Source organism: Ahaetulla prasina, chromosome 2 (assembly GCF_028640845.1).
Source record: "Ahaetulla prasina isolate Xishuangbanna chromosome 2, ASM2864084v1, whole genome shotgun sequence".
Taxonomy (NCBI): domain Eukaryota; kingdom Metazoa; phylum Chordata; class Lepidosauria; order Squamata; family Colubridae; genus Ahaetulla; species Ahaetulla prasina.
In genome coordinates, this window is record NC_080540.1 from 118684512 (window position 1) to 118703191 (window position 18680).

At 40.5% G+C, this 18680-nt stretch overlaps 1 protein-coding gene across 1 annotated transcript; it reads right to left on the minus strand.

The window, feature by feature from the left end:
• Positions 1-3116: 3116 nt before the first annotated feature.
• Positions 3117-17259, minus strand: LOC131190550 (collectin-12-like). The gene is made up of 6 exons (XM_058167886.1): positions 17250-17259; positions 15729-15824; positions 13802-13882; positions 12180-12403; positions 4707-4810; positions 3117-3261 (listed from the first exon to the last, which is right to left on the minus strand). The coding sequence occupies exons 1-6, from the start codon at positions 17257-17259 to the stop codon at positions 3117-3119; spliced, it is 660 nt and encodes a 219-aa protein (XP_058023869.1).
• Between the last annotated feature and the right edge of the window lie 1421 nt (positions 17260-18680).

Here is an 18680-nt window from a genome sequence, read left to right on the forward strand (position 1 = left end):
ACAACACTTAATGATAGTCATAGGGTACAAATAAGCAATCGGGAATCAATAGCAGTATAAATCGTAAGGATACAAGCAACAAAGTTACAGTTATAAGTGGAAGGAGATGGGTGATAGGAACAATGAGGAGATTAATAGTGCAGATTTAGTAAAAAGAAAATGCAGGCGGGGTTTCCATTTCGGCTGCATTCGGCGCCTGCAAATTCATCTTGAGTGGGGAGAGTGGCTAAAAAAGGAATCCAGAACCGCAGTGCATTTTTTAAAAATTTCCAATGAATTATTTATTTCTCTCCATTTGTCTACATTTGTCCAGACAAATCAAATTGAACATGCTGTTCGTAGTCCTTGGTGGAGAACGCCAAGAAAAAAATGTCATACATTGGCGATCGAGGGTCCAGTTTCAGTTTTATTTATTTTATTTCGTCGAGCATGTATTAGATAACAGATAGATGTATAAACATAATTATGAATACATGAAATGCATACGAATAAAAGGGAACATTAGGACAGGGACGGAAGGTAGAGTTGGAAGTGTCCTTTGCTTGTTGAACCCTCATGCAGGAAAAATAGTTTGCAAATAGCCCTGTAACATTATTTACAGTTAAAATCCAATTTTGTTTAGTTGCTTGCTGCTTACTGACACATTTTAAGTCTGAATTTGAAAAGAGTATTGCAAAACAAATCAGAAATTCCTGTCTTTCTGGCTGCCTTATTAGTGATGGTCCTCCATTTCAGCTTTTCTGATTTTCAAGAGGTTGCCTCTTTGTTTGAAGCAGTGGTAGTCAACCTGGTCCCAACCGCCTACTAGTGGTCGTTCCAGCTTTCATAGTGGGCGGTAGGGGTTTTGTCCGATATTGAAGCATTTTCCTTTTTTTAAATTTAATTGACTTTTAAAAAACTTTTCATAGCATTATTTAAAAACATTTTCATTAGGTTTTCATAAAATTCCCCGTGACAATTTAATTTCTGAAAATATACTATTTGTATCGCCAGCATAAGTTTAGCTCACGTTACGTAAGTGAAAGCGAAATGGCGCTATAGTGCAACCGCAAACAAAAGCCTCGTCCCAGAAGAGCTCGCATGTCCCCACACCACCCAGCTGTAACAGAAAAGCAGAGCTGGTAGTCCCCCCACAACCCAATCCATGATGCGCGAAAAGCATGCGCAGACGACGATACACAGCGCATTACTGTGGAACTGGTGGGCAGTTAGAAAATTTTACTACTAACAGAGATACAAAAGTGGGCAGTAGGTATAAAAAGGTTGACTACCCCTGGTTTGGAGGAATATAGCAATAGTATTTAGACTTATACAGTTGGTCCTTGACGTACGACCACAATTGGACCCAAAATTTGTGTTGCTAAGTGAAGCATTTGTTAAGTGAATTTCACCCCATTTTGCGACTTTTCTTGCCACAGTTGTTAAGTGAATAACTGCAGTTGTTAAGTTAGGAACACAGTTGTTAAGTGAGTCTGGCTTTCCCATTGACTTTGCTTGTCAGAAGGCTACAAAAGATTAACACATGACTCCAGGACAATGATTGTCATAAATATGAGTCAGTTGTCAAGCATCTGAATTTTGATCATCTGACATGGGGATACTACAGTGGTCATAAGTGCGAAAAATAATAATAGAAGAATAGCATTTTTTTATTGGCCAAGTGTGATTGGACACACAAGGAATTTGTCTTGGTGCATATGCTCTCAGTGTACATAAAAGAAAAGATACGTTCATCAAGGTACAACAGTCATAAGTCACTTTTTTCAGTACTGTTGTAACTTTGAACGGTCACTAAATGAACTGCTGTAAGTGCTTTATAGCCCTCTAAGTGGTTTATAGAGTCAGCATATTGCCCCCAACAATTTGGGGGCTCATTTTACCAACCTTGGAAGGATGGAAGGCTGAATCAACCTTGAGCCAGTCAGAATCGAACTCCTGGCAGTTGGCAGAATTAGTGTCAGGCTGCCTCTGATTATAACTAGGAAAGAATACACCTTGACTTCATTTGCAAATAAAGAAAAGTACTTTTACTAATTACATCTGGATTGCAGCAGGGTTAAGTTGAATCTGAGACAGAATATGGCTGACAATCTGTATCACCCTATTCCTCCCTCCTCTGTCCCAAAAGGTCATCAGGTCTGGTCCAATGCCAGCTCCTTCCCGGGGTCCCGTGGTATTCTTCTTCCGCAGGTCTCTGGTTGTCAATCAAATCAGGAATGCAATGTCCGTTAGCGTTCGCGCCCAAACATTCCTGTGAATTCAAAACATTAATCTCTCCTCCCACCTTAATTATGTCAGACCGACACTCTTAAAGGCCCCTCTCTTCTTAACTTGAATCCAATAGCTATTTACATTAGAAATACAATCCCATTCTATCTAACAACTGAAATACAATCCCCTTCTATCTAACGACTGAATATAAGGAGTACAAAGAAATACGAAGTTTGGAGTGGAGGCTGACAATTAGCTTGAAATACTGCATTCTAACCACTGTGTCACCACGGCTCTATTATTAAGTATTAATCTTGGATCAAAAATGGAGAACCATTCCAATGAGGCATTGTCAATGATGTTGGCATTTTAAAAAAAAATTTTTTTGTGCAATTATCCCACCAAAATCTACAGGTGATGCTCCTTAGAGAACAATAAGATACCTATAGGAGACACAGAATCCAAATGACTTTGCCAAATGGCTCTGCCAACCGAAATAAAAAGAGTCTAGTGAGAAATATGGCAAAGTGCAAAATAATCTGGAATTTAAAAAAAGTGGGTTTGGGAAATTTCTTTTTAGAAAATACAATAATTTCCATTTTACTTTAAATATTTGTTTACCAAGCTGCTCTACCTGCATTTCAGCAAAGTTACGGTGATATTGGAAACAGTCTTAGTGAACAAGTGACAGGGTTATTTTAGGCAGAGGGCTAGTTTTATGAGAAGAAACTATGAAAGGTATATTGTGTATATGAGCTATCACTAAAAGTCCTGCTTGGACAGAATTATCTAGGTAACCAAGGCAGCGGTGTTGTGACCCATACAAATAAGCATTATATTGGGAATTCGTTACCAAATTTGGAAAAGAGAAACCCTCTTGAATTAGGAGACACATACAAGGAAAGTCATTGCACAGAGACCTCTTCCTTCTCACACACAAACTTAACTCGTGCGTTACAGTGAATGTCATTCCACTTTCCCTCTTTATATAGGACAGCACAATCTTCACCATTTTTCCCATCATTATTGGGTTCACCTGTTCTCCAGCTCCTGAAAATGGGGCAAAATTCATTATTCCTTTCTGAAATTCTGCTGATAACAATCATATTTTCCTTTATTTAGAATCTTTATACTGCCTGGGTACATGGTATTACACAAAAGCATAATCGGTAACTTGTATTGGCAAACTAAATACTTGAAGGATATTTCCTTTTGTTTTTGCCAGTCATCTATCCATTTTTCCATAACATATCAACATATAACAATTTCATAAATATTTTCTATTCCATAAAACTTCCAGATTTGGATAAATAAAAGTATTATGTAAATAGGAAAGATCTGAAAGATAAATCCTCCAAAAAGAACACAAGAGGGTGTTAGACTACACCATAATGAGACAAGATAGGAGAATTCCAAATTAGTCTTGTCAATAATGAGAAGGTTTCTACAATGTCTTCCTGAACATTGCTGAATTAACCACTGTTCATCTGTTACATACATCAGAGATTTCATTGACCCAGGTCTACATCTTTTCCGTATTCATCCATTTATCATATCCATTTGTGACAACATAAACAACATGAAATATGGGATATATTTGGGAAATATCTGGATATATTGAAATTGTAAACAATTTGAGTGCTGCTGGTAATTAAGTCTTCAGCTTTTAGTTGATTCTTTTATATGCTTGTATAATAATTACACTGCTTTTTATTATTTAGCATTGATGTTTTTATTGTTAATTGCCCAGGGTGTGAGAAAAGTAAATAATTGAATGAATACTCTTTGCTTCAGTGCCTGCAAAAGAACGCAAATTAGAGCAGGGGGTCCCCAACCCCTGGGCCACAGCCCACTACCAGGCCATGGCCTGTTTGGAACTGGGCTGAGCAAGCAGCAGGCAAGCGCATGTGCGCGTGCAAAGCTCCCCTCGCAGGAGCAGCTCCCACTTGCCCTCCCATGCAAAGCTCCCCTCACATGAACAGTGGCCACTTGCGCTTGTGTGCAAAGGTCTGTTTGTGTGAGCAGTGGGCACATGCCAGAAGTGGGTATTAGCAGGTTCTGACCAGTTCTGGAGAACCGGTAGCGGAAATTTTGAGTAGTTCGGAGAACCGGTAGTAAAATTCTGTCTGGCCCCACCCTCATCTATTCTCTGCCTTCTGAGTCCCAGCTTATTGGGAGGAAATGGGGATTTTACAGTATCCTTCCCCTGCCACGCCCACAGAACCGGTAGTAAAAATCTTTTGAAACCCACCACTGGCACACGCCCATTGCTCACACAAATGGAGCTGTGCTTGACTGCCTGCCTGCCTGCCTCTCACAAGGAACTATTCCCTCACCTCCCTCCTGGGCCACTAAGCCAGAAATGTTGGCGAGATATAAATATGATTCCAGATAGCTCAGCAAATTTTTAATCTATGTGACTCCTAAAATGTGTGTATGTATGTAGGCATGCATGTCTGTATATATGTCTGTCTCCCACACGCACACACACATACCATTTTTCCAGTGGTGATCCATCAACCCAACGCCAAGTTCCTTCTGTCTCTATATCACTTAAGCCAAGCCAGATGGATTGTTTTAGTGTCTGGATCACAAAATCCTAGGAGGAAACATTTCTGTTCAAATGTCATGCAACTGAAATCTGCAGTATAGAATAGAATAGAATAGAATAGAATAGAATAGAATAGAATAGAATAGAATAGAATAATTTAATTTCTATACCGCCCTTCTCCCGAAGGACTCCGGGCAGTTTCCAGTCAGGTAAAACACAATAAAACATACAATATACAGTTAAAAACCCATTTAAAAAATCTATTCAGTTTGGCCCATTAATTAAAATACACATTAAAACCATAAAAACCCAATTAAAATTACTAATAGTTTTATGCCAGTCCTGCATGGAAGAATAAGTACGTCTTCAGCTCGCGGCGAAAGGTCCGGAGGTCAGAGAGCTGTCGAAGCCCTGGGGGAAGCTCATTCCAGAGGGTAGGTGCCCCCACAGAGAAGGCTCTCCCCCTGGGGGTCGCCAGCTGACATTGTTTGGCTGACGGCACCCTGAGGAGACCCTCCCAATGGGAGCGCAAAGGTCTATGGGAGGCAAACAGTGGCAGCAGGCGATCCTGTAAATAACCCGGTCCTGAGCCATGGAGCGCTTTAAAGGTGGTAACCAACACCTTGAATTGCACCCGGAAGACCACAGGCAGCCAGTGCAGCTTGCGCAGGAGAGGTGTTGTATGGGAGCCACAAGTAGTTCCCTCTATCACCCGCGCAGCTGCATTCTGGACCAGATGGAGCCTCCGGGTGCTCTTCAAGGGGAGCCCCATGGAGAGAGTTACTGTAGTCCAGGCGAGAAGTGACGAGGGCATGAGTGACTGTGCATAAGGAATCCCGGTCTAGAAAGGGGCGCAACTGGTGGATCAGGCGAACCTGAAAAAAACCTCCCCTGGAGACGGTCGTCAGATGTTCTTCAAAAGACAACTGTCCATCCAGGAGAATGCCTAAATTGCGGACCCTCTCCATTGAGGCCAATGACTCGCCCCCAACAGTCAGCAGCGGCTGCAGCTGACTGTACCGGGATGCCGGCATCCACAGCCACTCAGTCTTGGAGGGGTTGAGTTTAAGCCTGTTCTTCCCCATCCAGACCCGCACGGCCTCCAGACACCGGGACAACACTTCGACAGCTTCGTTGGGGTGGTTAGGGGTGGAAATGTACAGCTGAGTATCATCAGCGTACAGCTGGTACCTCACCCCAAAACCACAGATGATCTCACCCAGCGGCTTCATATAGATGTTGAACAGGAGAGGCGAGAGAACCGAACCCTGTGGCACCCCACACATGAAGCGCCTTGCGGTCGATCTCTGCCCCCCTGCCAACACCGTCTGTGATCGGCCAGAGAAATAGGAGGAGAACCACCGAAAAACGGTGCCCTCACTCCTAAACTCCCCAACCGTCGCAGCAGGATACCATGGTCGATGGTATCAAAAACCGTTGAGAGATCCAAAAGGACCAGGGCAGAGGAATAACCCCTGTCCCGAGCCCTCCAGAGATCATCAACCAACGCGACCAAAGCCGTCTCCGTGCTGTACCCAGGTCAGAAGCCGGACTGGAACAGGTCTAGATAGACAGTTTCATCCAGGTACTGGGGTAACTGTCGTGCCACCACACTCTCAACAACCTTCGCCACAAAGCGAAGGTTGGAGACAGGACGGTAGGTCTCCAAAATAGCTGGGTCCAGGGAGGGCTTCTTGAGGAGGGGCCTCACCACCACCTCTTTCAGGGCGGTAGGAACGACACCCTCCATCAAAGAGGCGTTGATAATTCCCTGGAGCCAGCCTTGTGTAACCTCTTGTGTGGCCAGCACCAACCAGGAGGGACACGGGTCCAATAAACATGTGGTCGCATTTAGCTTTCCCAGCATCCTGTCCATGTCCTCGGGAGTCATAGTATCAAACTCATCCCAGATGGTATCGCCAAGACTTACCTCCGCCATCTCGCCTGAATCTACCCAATTTTGGTCCAATCCGTCCTGAAGCTGAGCGATTTTATCGTGCAGATACTGTCGAAAATCCTCAGCACGCCCTTGCAGAGGATCGTCCCGCGCCTCCTGATGCAGGAGGGAGCAGGTCACCCTGAACAAGCGGCTGGGCGGTTATCTGCCGACGCAATAAGGGTGGAAACGTAATCACGCTTAGCCACCCTTATTGCCACTAGGTAGGTCTGAATATATGAACTAACTAGCGTTCGGTCAGCTTCCGAACGGCTGGCCCTCCATACACTCTCTAGGCGTCTTTTCCGGCGCTTCATCTCCCTCAGCTCCTCGGAAAACCAAGGAGCCGGTTGAGATCTACGCCGGGTCAGAGGCCGCAAAGGCACGACATGGTCCAAAGCTCCGGCTGCGGCCCGTTCCCAGGCCGCGACTAGTTCTTCAGCCGAGCCGTGGGCTAGGTCCTCAGGGAATGGCCCAAGCTCCGTCAGGAACCTCTCCGGGTCCATCAGGCGCCTGGGACGGAACCAACGCAGTGGCCCCGTCTCCCTGCAGTGTTGGATGGCGGTCTGAAAGTCCAGACAAAGAAGTGAATGATCTGACCATGACAAAGGTTCAATAACTAAGTCTCCTAATTCCAAATCAGGGGGGCTTTATTCACCACGGACCTTGCATTTCATAACATCAGCCAAAGGTCCAAGCTCTGAGGATTCCAGCCACTCGGGGCACAAGAGAAGTCTGAGGGACCGGAGTGCGCGATCGCTCTTAGATAGCGAGCGCGCACCCCCCGAACATGATGCGGCCCCCCACTTCCGCCATATCTGCCCCTTCACTTATCAGTATGCCTTCTTGCCTGCCTGCCTGTTTCTTGTACCATGCCATTTTAACATTTTCGGCATTTTACAGAGTATAGAATATACTAACAAATCATAGTACAATTTTAAAGCAAATAATGTGAGAAAGCCTCAGTGGCGACAAGAAGCAAACAGGAATAAAAATAAAATAAAATAAAATAAAAGTGGTGCAATGCTTAAATTAAGAGAATGCTTCCAGAATAGTTCCATTTTCAATAGTTTTCTGAAAGCCTGTAGGGAGGAGAAGACTGATTTCCATTGGGAGCCCATTCTAGAACATTGGCGCTACCACAGAAATGAAGTACCTTCTAATTTTGGTCCTACTCAGCTTGGGCTCTAACGAAAACATCTTAAATCAGAGGTCTCCAACCTTGGCAACTTTAAGCCTGGCGGACTTCAACTCCCAGAATCCCCCAGCCAGCAAAGCAAAGCTGGCTGGGGATTCTGGGAGTTGAAGTCCGCCAGGCTTAAAGTTGCCAAGGTTGGAGACCTCTGTCTTAAATAGTAGTCCCCAGAGACTGGAAACCAGTGCAAGCCCACAAAATCAGTATTACATGCTTCCATCACTGGAACCTAGTAAGTATGTGAACTGCCACATTCTAAATCACTTATCAGTGGCAATTTCTATATATAGTAGATTGGGATCAGTCTGCTATAAAATACACTGCAGTACTCCAAGTAGGTGGTGGTAAAGGCATGAATCAGTACAAGCAGATCAACATTGGAGTTGACAGCAAATCTTGATATGCAAACACCAGTTCTACGGATACAATCTCTGTCTTTTTCCATCCACATTGACCAAGGGTGGTGATGTAAAACTGAGTGTCACCAGCATGTTGATGATAATGGACCCTAAGATCCTGAAGACTCATACAGCGGCTTCATATAGATATTAAAAAGCATGGGAGGGAGGACTGACCCTGTGGCACCCATCTATTATAGACAATGGGTTGAGTTCTCATCCCCTACTACCTCTGTCAAACTGCTCAGTGAGAAAAAGGTGGAACTGCTGCAAACGGTGCCAATAAAAAGGGGTCCTTGGTGCTTTCTGAGCTTCATTGTCCAAAGGTGCATTTTCAAAAGGAAACTGGACTTTCTTTGTTTTTCCTTGAAGATATTTCACTTCTCATCCAAGAAGCTTCTTCAGAACTGCAGAACGGCAGAACTGAAGAAGGCTGTTAGATGAGGAGCAAAATGTCTTCAAGGAAAAACAAAAGAAAGTCCAGTTGCCTTTTAAAAAGGCATATTTGGGACAACCATGACCTGGATGACTGAGAATCTCCTATTTATTCATTCATTCATTCATTCATTCATTCATTCATTCATTCATTTATTTATTTATTTATTCATTCATTCATTCATTCATTCATTCATTCATTCATTCATTCACATTTTTATACCGCCCTTCTCCGAAGACTCTGAAGACTCCTAGACATCTGAGCTTGGTTGTTTTCTTGCAGATGTTTCATTACCCAAAATACGTAACGTCAGTGCTAGTGCCAACAGTCTCTAATGTGATAGTCCAGGTAGGATGGTTGATATTAAGTCAGTGAGAAGCCCAAAAGGACAGGTAGGGGCATACTACCCCTCTTCATGTCCTGTGGTTGCAGTCCACAGGACATGAAGTGTTGTCTCCATGCCATACTGGAGCCTGAACCATGGCAGAAAAGAGTTCAAATCACATACTTCATCCAGGGTATTTCAAAGATAGTCCACCACCATTGCCTTGACAATCTTTCCTAAAAAGATAGATTGGAGATTGGACAATAGCGACTTAAAACCTGGAATCCAGGAACAGGCTCTTCAGGAGGAGGTTCATCACAATCTCAAAACTGCTGGTTACTTCCCCACCAATGCTGACTATCTCCTGAATCCAGGTGATTACTTTTCTGTAGCAGCCAAGATGAACAGAAATTAAAAAAAAAACCTCAGGTGGCAGACAACTACTTCTACCTTGGAGGTGAACAACTAAGACAAATCCTAGGTAACATTAGAAGATGGTAACTTAGTCACTGTCAATGTGCCCGTGCTGGCAGGTTTTTTTAAATAAGTAATACTATTTTATAGAAGGGCTTCATGATTTGTATCCACCACTTTAATCTTAAAACCCTCTGCAAGTTAATAGTCCTTATCTCTGGCAAGAACTACAATTCTTTCTCCCAATAATCTACAGAATCAAAAAGGAGGGGCTAGAGACAAAGGGTAGTGGTGGATCCAGTGATTCTGATTAATTCCAAGAAAATATAGGTTTAACGTCTGACATTTTGGATTTCAAGGAAAATTCAGCTCATGGAATTTTATTTTGTAAGATGTATTTTAATTTTGAAGTTTAATTATCTCATTTCATTTTGGAACTGTAAAATGAAACAAAACATAAACAACTTCTGTTTATTAAATCTACTGAATGTAGTTGCTGTTACTGCTTACTCCCTTTCCACTTCACCTTTATACTTTATTACCAGTATCCCCTTTTATTTTGGACCAACGGGCACATTGGAAGGCATTTTATGAGCACAATCATTCAACAATTGCCATGGGATGGGAGAGCTTGTTATTCACTAAATGGCTGAGTGTGGCCAGTTATAAAATGCCCACTTATCTGGGGCTTTTTCCATTGCTGTGGTGGAAAAAAAGCTAAATGCACATTAAAGGGCAGCAAAGAGACACGCCAAACTCCAATTCTTGGCAGCCATTTAACAATTGTCCTGATTGGAAAGCCCTATATTGATCAGAAGGGATATTTATTTGTTAGATTTTTAGCTCACCTTTATTACTTTGTTAGAAATTTATTTATTTATTTATTTTTGTCACAACAATATACATAAGCATCACACAAAATGGTTATATAGTATATAAATATATATATGAGGAAATATGAGGAAGTATAAGCATATATGTATAAGAATAAAAAACAATAGGACAGGAACGGTAGGCACGTTTGTGCTCTTATGCACGCCCCTTATAGTCCTTTTAGGAATGGGGTGAGGTCAATAGTAGAAAGTTTTTGGTTAAAGCTTAAGTTAAAGAAATTTTGTTTATATATAGCACCACAGATCAAACAAAGACTACAGTCACCATATGCTTTACTGCTTAACTGTTACAGGAAACAGGAAACTCTACTTAGAACAAAAGAACTTAGACTATATACCATAGATCCAAACTTGTAAACACTGCCATTTACTGTTAAATACTACTGTAGTTGTTGCATAAAGATACAAGAAAACTGTATTCCAACACTTTATAAGTAACTTCAGGCAACAAATAAACATATATAATACTCCTTCCCTCTCCTAGTTTCTCCACAACAACCACCTTGTGAATTTGTTTCCTCCAATGAAGCTCATTTCCATATTTCTGTGGCTGACATTTGCTATCTTTCTATGCAGATAAAAAAGGTGTTTTAAAAAGCCCCTGCAGCTGCCAGATGTTTTTATTTTCAGAGAATACCAATAAGGTCTTTGTATGGACCCACAATATTTTTGATCAAGAAAAATTCTATCAGGCAGTCCTTCACTTATGACCACAACTGGAAGTAGCATTTTTGTTACTAAGCAAGGCAGTTGCTATGCCCAATTTTACAACCTTTTTCCAGATGGTTGTTAAGCGAACCACTGCAGTTAAGTGAAGCACATGGTGTTTAAGGACATCCAGCTTCCTCCATTGACTTTGCTTGTCAGAAGACACCTGGGAAAGTCGCAAATGGTGATCATGTGACCCCAGGACGATGCAGCTTTCGTAAACACATGCTGGACGCTAGGCGTCCAATTTGTGATCATGTGACTGTGGATGCTGCAATGGTTGTAACTGCAAGGACTGTTGGTAAATCATTTTTTTCAGTACTGTTGTAACTTTGATATACCTAAATGAATGGTTATAAGTGGAAGACTACCTGTAGAACAATATGTGGTGTCCAGCAAAAGAAGCAGAAACTGGGAAGAGAAGCTTGAACAAGTGAAGGAAGAAGAGATTGTGGTTGCACTTTGCTATGATTAACTGAAGCACAGTTGACTCAGTTAATCCAATATATACAATATCCAAAATATAGATTAGCAACTCTTAAATTGGTTAGATTTTAAATTTAATTGTTATTTAGTTTTAAATTGGGTTTTTTTAGATTATATATTTTAATTTATCGGCCTAACTGTATAATAAGTTTTTAATTTATTTTTAATTGTACATTGTTTATTTTTATCTTGGCTGTACACCGCCCTGAGTCCTTCGGGAGAAGGGCGGTCTAGAAATCTAATAAAATAAATAAATAAATAAATAAATAAACCCAAACTGATTTTCACAATGCACAAAGCTAACATGTTTATGGTTCATTGAGTCTATACGAACACAATTAGCATAGGGCTAAAAGAGGCAAGGACAAAACAGTATTAGTCTGATCTATGGAATTCCTGCCTAAATGAAAATAATACTAGTAATATTTTTTGCTGGTGTGGTATATAAGTGTAAGTGCTATTTCTAAGTGCTATTAAATAAGGTACTGGATGCTGATACTTGGTTTCTCTTTTCAGATTCTACACAGGAGGCAGACAGTGGGAAAAGGTTAAGATGAAGTTGTACTACAAAGAAGGTGTACAAGAAAAGAATAAAGCTGTTCCTTGCAGGAATATGTAGAGTTTACCTGCTCTTGCTTGGTATTAATAATGAGAAGGTGAGAATCACGATCAGCACATTTTTTTCTTGCCATCTCCCAATTTTCTTCCGTGTCAGAGAAGTAGTAAACATTTGTCTGCCATGAAATTTCTGAAACAGGAAAGTTGTACAGAAGAATTGTTTTAAAAATGGGGGCAGAGACTACGGGAAGAAAAAACTGGTGGATTGAAGGCAGTTTGATAAAAAACAGAGCTGACAACAGGATAGATTAGAAGAATGAAGAGCTAGTGCGTAGACCAGCTCTTCGTACCTGTCTGAAAAAAGGAGAGGACAAAAAAGAACCCTCAAATACTCCAAACTGTTGGTCCTGGCAAGGAAATTGCAAGGCAGCAGTTTGCAAACGATTTTAAGAACTGAGAGATGAGGAAATAACCACGTTACTCAAACCTTGGTCATCACTTTAAAAAGAGCCCTAAATTTGTATCCTTCCTTTTCTAATGACATTTGGAAACTGCTTGTTAACTACTTTTCATCTATTAGAAATTTTTGGAGTGACAAATCTGAAAATACTGGATGATTCTGCCTTCAATCTTTGATGAAAGAAAATTTTAACTACCAGCTTAAAAACTTTTTTTTTAAACTAAACAGCAAATGGTTGATTAAAACTTTGATTTTAAAAAGCTTCAAATAAACTAAGGGCCCAGATAAAATTGAAATAAGATTTTGGAATTAAGATAGAGCTAACTATAGAGAATCCTTCCTGTGAGAAAGTGTGTTTGTTTTGAATTTTTAAAAAACAAGGGATTTGGGAGTTCTCAAAACAGAATCTTAGCTAGAGATTCTCCTGAACCCCTGCGAACCCTCAGCAGCCCACCCCTGGTTTTACCTGAGAAGAGAGAGACTGAGTTGAAAGTGGATTTACAACTGGCTACAAGAATGGCAGAAAAAAAGAAAAGGAAGTTACCCTGGACATACAAAAGAAACTGGCTGATATTTTAATAATTAAAAGCGATATACCAATAATAAACCAAGAGAATGACCTGAATAATTTTTCTATTTTGGATCTATAAAACAGATTTGCTAAAGTTTTGAATAATCTCTTAAGAAGGGACAAAGAAGAAATGAAATCAAATGTTATGATATGGTTTGAATGGACTAAAGATTACATTTGTTAGAAGTAAAAGAGAGGAATATAAAGTTGGTTTATTTGATCAAGGTTAAAATAGGCATTATTTCTAGTAACTTTTAATGTACTTAATGGCTGATACTATGATTGAAATGATGCTGCTTTAAGGATTTGTTTGTAGGTAAGGGATGGGACATGAAGAAGATATCATTTGTTATATTTGAAGAGAAAGTGATAAATTACTAAAATTCCTTATGTTTACTATACTGAAGGTGGGAAGACATTTTCTTTACTTTATTCCCATTTTTCTTGGTAAAGAAGGTCTGACATTAAAAGGGGTTAATTCCTAGCTCACATGTATTCATGAGGAAAAAGGAAGTCAGCTTCTCTTAAACACTATAGTGGATTGCTGAGTCCAGAGGGTGGAAGGTTGAAAATTTCTTCATATTCTGGTTGTCTCCCTTCTTTGGAATCAAATACTTGTGGTTTCACTGCCATGACCTAAATTTCAGAAGGAACCTCACCTGGACTCGACACCTGGGATGGGATAGAGACAAGGGAATCCCGTCCTTGCTTATCTTTCCGTCTTTGTGTTTCAGGGGAGGCTGCAACAAAGGAGGCTCATTCAATTTCATTGAACACATGTTGTGCATTGACAATATAAGGTTTGATTTGATTTGATTTCTGGCAGTTAAAAGATAAAAATATAAGAAGTGGAACAATTCCAATTATGCCACCTTCTAGCTGAATGTTATATAGTAGATTCTTAGGATTATATGAGACTAATGTTCCCTCCTCGTGAGAGAGAACAATCTCGGCAGAAGTATAACAAACTTTATATAAAAAAAAACAAAATGTGAAACCCATTTTAGGGTATATTTGTGAGGGCAGAATTCCTTCCAGCTATTCGGGACGCTACAGTCACCTTGTTCCAGAGGCATAGCAAGGAGAAAATTAGAGGGGAGGGCAGTGGTTTTCCAGTCAACACACATTCATTTCTTCCCTTTGAGTCTGCAGCCAGCAGTCTTTAGTCTTCCTTCACAACACATGCATATTTCAACATGATAGAAGGTGTGCCTCTCTTCAACAAGGCTAAAACATAAATTAAACCAGGGGTCTCCAATCTTGGCAACTTTAATCCTGGTGGACTTCAACTCCCAGAATTCCCCAGCCAGCTTTGCTGGCTGGGGGAAGTCCACCAAGCTTAAAGTTGCCAACGTTGGAGACCCCTGAATTAAACAATCTTCATCTATGTAACCTATGTAAGATGCTGAATCAGATTACAAATAGTTTCCTTTTAATTCTGAGTGATCCCTGATTACAACTAGATTTCATTGGTCAGCATCCTGTGCTTGAAGGAGACATCCTTTAAATTCTAATCATTTTAATCTATGTACAAAAAAAAAGCATAATTCAATAGGACTTCACCAATAGAGTGTTCCAGTGTTGGATGCTACAACCTGGCAGAGTGAAAGAGAGAAAGATTTGTAGCTCTTTTCTCCATTAATTCTTCCATTGCTTTCCACTCCTGGTTTGTTGGTTGGACCAAAGGTGGATGACATAATAAAAATTGGGGAAAGATCTGAATATCTTGCACTGCAAACTTCATTTTGCCCTATCAAATGCAATTCCCCTACAGTTTTTTCCCCCTTCCCTTCTCTTGTCTCTCTTTGAAGATCAGACCTCTGACATGAGACCTGTAGATCTTTCCAAGGCTATTGTGATATTGTCCAGAAAAGTTAATCTTATAAATTCATGCTCATGGAATTTGCAAGCACACTGAAGCTGGGTTTATTGTATATTTTCTACAAAGGCTTGATTCACTTTAAAATTATTTGTGAATAGGCTCTAATGGCTGGGGTCATAGAACATCCAAAACTAGATGCTTCAAGCAATGCTTTGGTTAACATGAGAGAAGGCCATTCCAAAAATAAGAAACAAGGATGCAATCTGAGCCCCACAGAGAAGATTCTGGTAGTGGAAACCCCATAATGTCTTTGAAGAGTATATGAACTAAATCGCTAATACTTTTCTTAAAATGAGATAATGTGCTTGTCAATGAAAAGTAGAGTATTATGTCAATTCCCCTGCCCTATGTGGATGTAGAGCAATGTAAGCTACTTGAAACAACTAAACGTATCACTATATATTGTATATTGCATCGGGCTGTAAAATGTATTTAATTCTCAGAGATATAATGTGACCTGATTTTTGTTGAGTTCACACATTACACCAAACTATATTGTAATATATTTGGTTTGGGCTTAGTTGGTTGTCTGAACCCCAGTCAAAGAGATTCTTCTGTAGAAACATATTAGGTTTGCTATAACTTAAGTCTAAAGCTTCCTTACTACTTTATTCTTCAAGCATATGTTGAATGGAGGCTTTTGTTTATGAATTCTGGTCTCATTGCTTTTCCTGATGTCGTGTTGACTTGTTTTTCATAGTTACCTCTGCAATTTTGTAGTCTACCTAATTTTTTTTCTATTCTGAGTAATTGTTCTTCCGTTTTCTGCAGGCTGACTTTTCTCTTCTCTTCTATTGAATTATCTGGAAGGGAAAGAAAGAAATGTAATTTCACGAACTATACTGTATTCTTACATGCAGCTGGAAGATACTTCTGTGTCTGCAGGAACCAAAGCAGGAATGTAGTTTTATTTTATTTTTATTTATTTATTTATTTATTTTGTCACAATGGTATATATAAGCATAAGCATGAAATAACTATACGACATATAAGCATATATATAAGTATAAGCATGAAACAATTATACGAGTTGGATAAAATCAAGGGGAACTTTAGGACAGGAATGGTAGGCACATTGGTGCTCTTATGCACGCCCCTTACAGACCTCTTAGGAATGGGGTGAGGTCAATAGTAGATAGTTTTTGGTTAAAGCTTTGGGGATTTTGAGAAGAGACCACAGAGTCAGGTAGTGCATTCCAGGCATTAACAACTCTGTTACTGAAGTCATATTTTCTGCAATCAAGATTGGAGCGGTTCACATTAAGCTTAAATCTATTGTGTGCTCGTGTATTGTTGCGATTGAAGCTGAATTAGTCTTCAACAGGAAGGACATTGTAACAGATGATTCTATGAATTAAGCTCAGGTCATGCCGAAGGCGGCGGAGTTCTAAATTTTCTAAACCCAGGATTTCAAGTCTGGTGGCATAAGGTATTTTGTTGTATTCAGAGGAGTGGAGAACTCTTCTTGTAAAATATTTCTGGACACGCTCAATTGTATTAATGTCCGAAATGAGGTGTGGGTTCCAGAAAGGCGAGCTGTATTCAAGAATTGGTCTTGCAAATGTTTTTGTATGCTCTGGTTAGTAGTGTAATATTTCTGGAGAAGAAGCTATGCAAGATTAAGTTTACAACTCTTAGACCCTTTTTTGCGATGTAGTTGATTGAGAGTAATCTGGGTGCTTTTGCATGATGGCTGTTTTTTCCCAACTCATGTCTCAGCACTTGGATTCCACTGTGTTAACTAAGGCTGTGCTGAAGGAATTGGTTATGAAATATTTCCCATTTAGTTTTGAAAGGCAGGAATACGAAGGAAATGGGCTATATATCAAAACCAGTTGGCAAAAGAGCAATCTGAGACAGCCATCCATAGGTACTGTGTCCATATATTAATACTCACTCCTCCCCAGCTTGCTGACACCATCTCTTCAGTGGTGGAATTCAATTTTTTTTATTACTGGTTCTGTTGGTGTGGCTTTGTGGGTGTGGCAGGGGAAGGATACTGCAAAATCCCTATTCCCTTTCCACTCCTGGGGGAAGGATATTGCAAAATCTCTATTCCCACCCCACTCTGGGACCAGCCGGAAGTTGTATTTGCCGGTTCTCTGAACTACTCAAAATTTCTGCTACCGGTTCTCCAGAACCTGTCAGAACCTGCTGAATAGCACCCCTGCATCCCTTATATGTTTAAGCACAATTGATGTTTCTTTTCCACTGAATGTCATTACCCTCCCCCATTGCTTTCATCTCATGGAACTGGCATGTCCATGGGGTTTGCTTCATTAGTTTTTGGTAATCACTCACTTGAGAAGAGGATGAAGAAACTAAGGAGGAGACAGATACCAGTGAGGATCAAGAGAACACCAATTCGGTTTCTTTTCCAGTACTTTTTCCATCGGGTTGGAAAAAAGATGGATGGACCTGCAGGGAAAGAGAGCCACAACTGATACAGCCTGGATTAAAACTCAAAAAAACAAGTGAGAATTAAACCCAGACAAGGGTTTGATTGTGTAGTTACCCTGCTTCATTCACAATTGTTTACAAGCATATACTTGCATCTATTCAGACATCATATATGATCCAGAAAAGAGGGTGCAATAACTTTGCTCTGCCTTTTGATAGGGGAATACTTTCTCACAGGCTTTCCACACTAACAGCCCAAATATTTCTGTCTTATGTTGAAATCCATAGCACTATTATCCCAGCATATATACATTTTTTAAAAATCTGAAGCAAGTAGAGAACACCAGACAGTCATGCTGCCTTGAAGGTAGTCAGCAGTTAAATATCCTTTGTTCTCATCCCACTGGTTCCATCCCCCACTTGTGTGGGTTATGGATTAACACAATTCTTCTCACCTTCCACAAAAGAAAAGGGCTTATTCTGTTCCTATCACAATCCACATATCTGGCTGTGTGCATTATCTAACTTCATCCAGTATCTTCTCAAAAACAAAGATAAAATTCAACTTCTGAAAGGTTGCTGTATAGTGGGGGGGGGGGAAGAGTCTCAATTGCAGAACCAAAATTAAAAAACAAACCAAAAATAGCAATAGCACTTAGACTTATATACTGCTTCATAGTGCTACAGCCCTTTCTAAGCAGTTTATAGAGCCTGCATATTGCCTCCAACAATCTGGGTCCTCATTTTACTGATCATGGAAAGATGGAAGGCTGAGTCAACCTTGAGCTGGTCAGGATCGAACTCCTGGCAGTGAGCTGAATTAGCCTACAATACTGCATTCTAACCATTGTGCCCCCAGGGCTAGTAGGCACTCACTAGCTCCATGTTCTTGGTGATGTAGCAAGAAACCTGTGGGTAGAAGGCCTTCTCCTGTAAACTTTGATGTTATGGTGACATGATGGCATAGGTCTGATAACATGCTAAATTTGCATTAGAGAATCCTTTGTGAGCAGTGAGCTGGGCGTGAAGGAAGTTTATGTTTGAAAAAGCATAAGCACCAGGAAATTGAAATCTCCATGGACAAGATGATAAGTCCCATGTATGACTAGAGCCTTTCAGTATAAATCAGACTGGCCTCATGGGCTGCAAAACATGGCTGAGGTTTCTAATGTTATAATAGTGTGAACAGGTTAACAGATTTTGAAAGGAAGAAACAACCCTTCATTTGGGTTTCACGGTGTGGCTCAGGCTGTAAG

Coding starts and splice junctions, on each gene's coding strand:
- LOC131190550 (XM_058167886.1), bottom strand. Junction 12,404..13,801: donor ATCCCAGGTGTCGAGTCCAG/GTGAGGTTCCTT, acceptor TCCTGTTGTCAG/CTCTGTTTTTTATCAAACTG. Junction 4,811..12,179: donor TTAATACCAAGCAAGAGCAG/GTAAACTCTACA, acceptor GTTTCCTCCTAG/GATTTTGTGATCCAGACACT.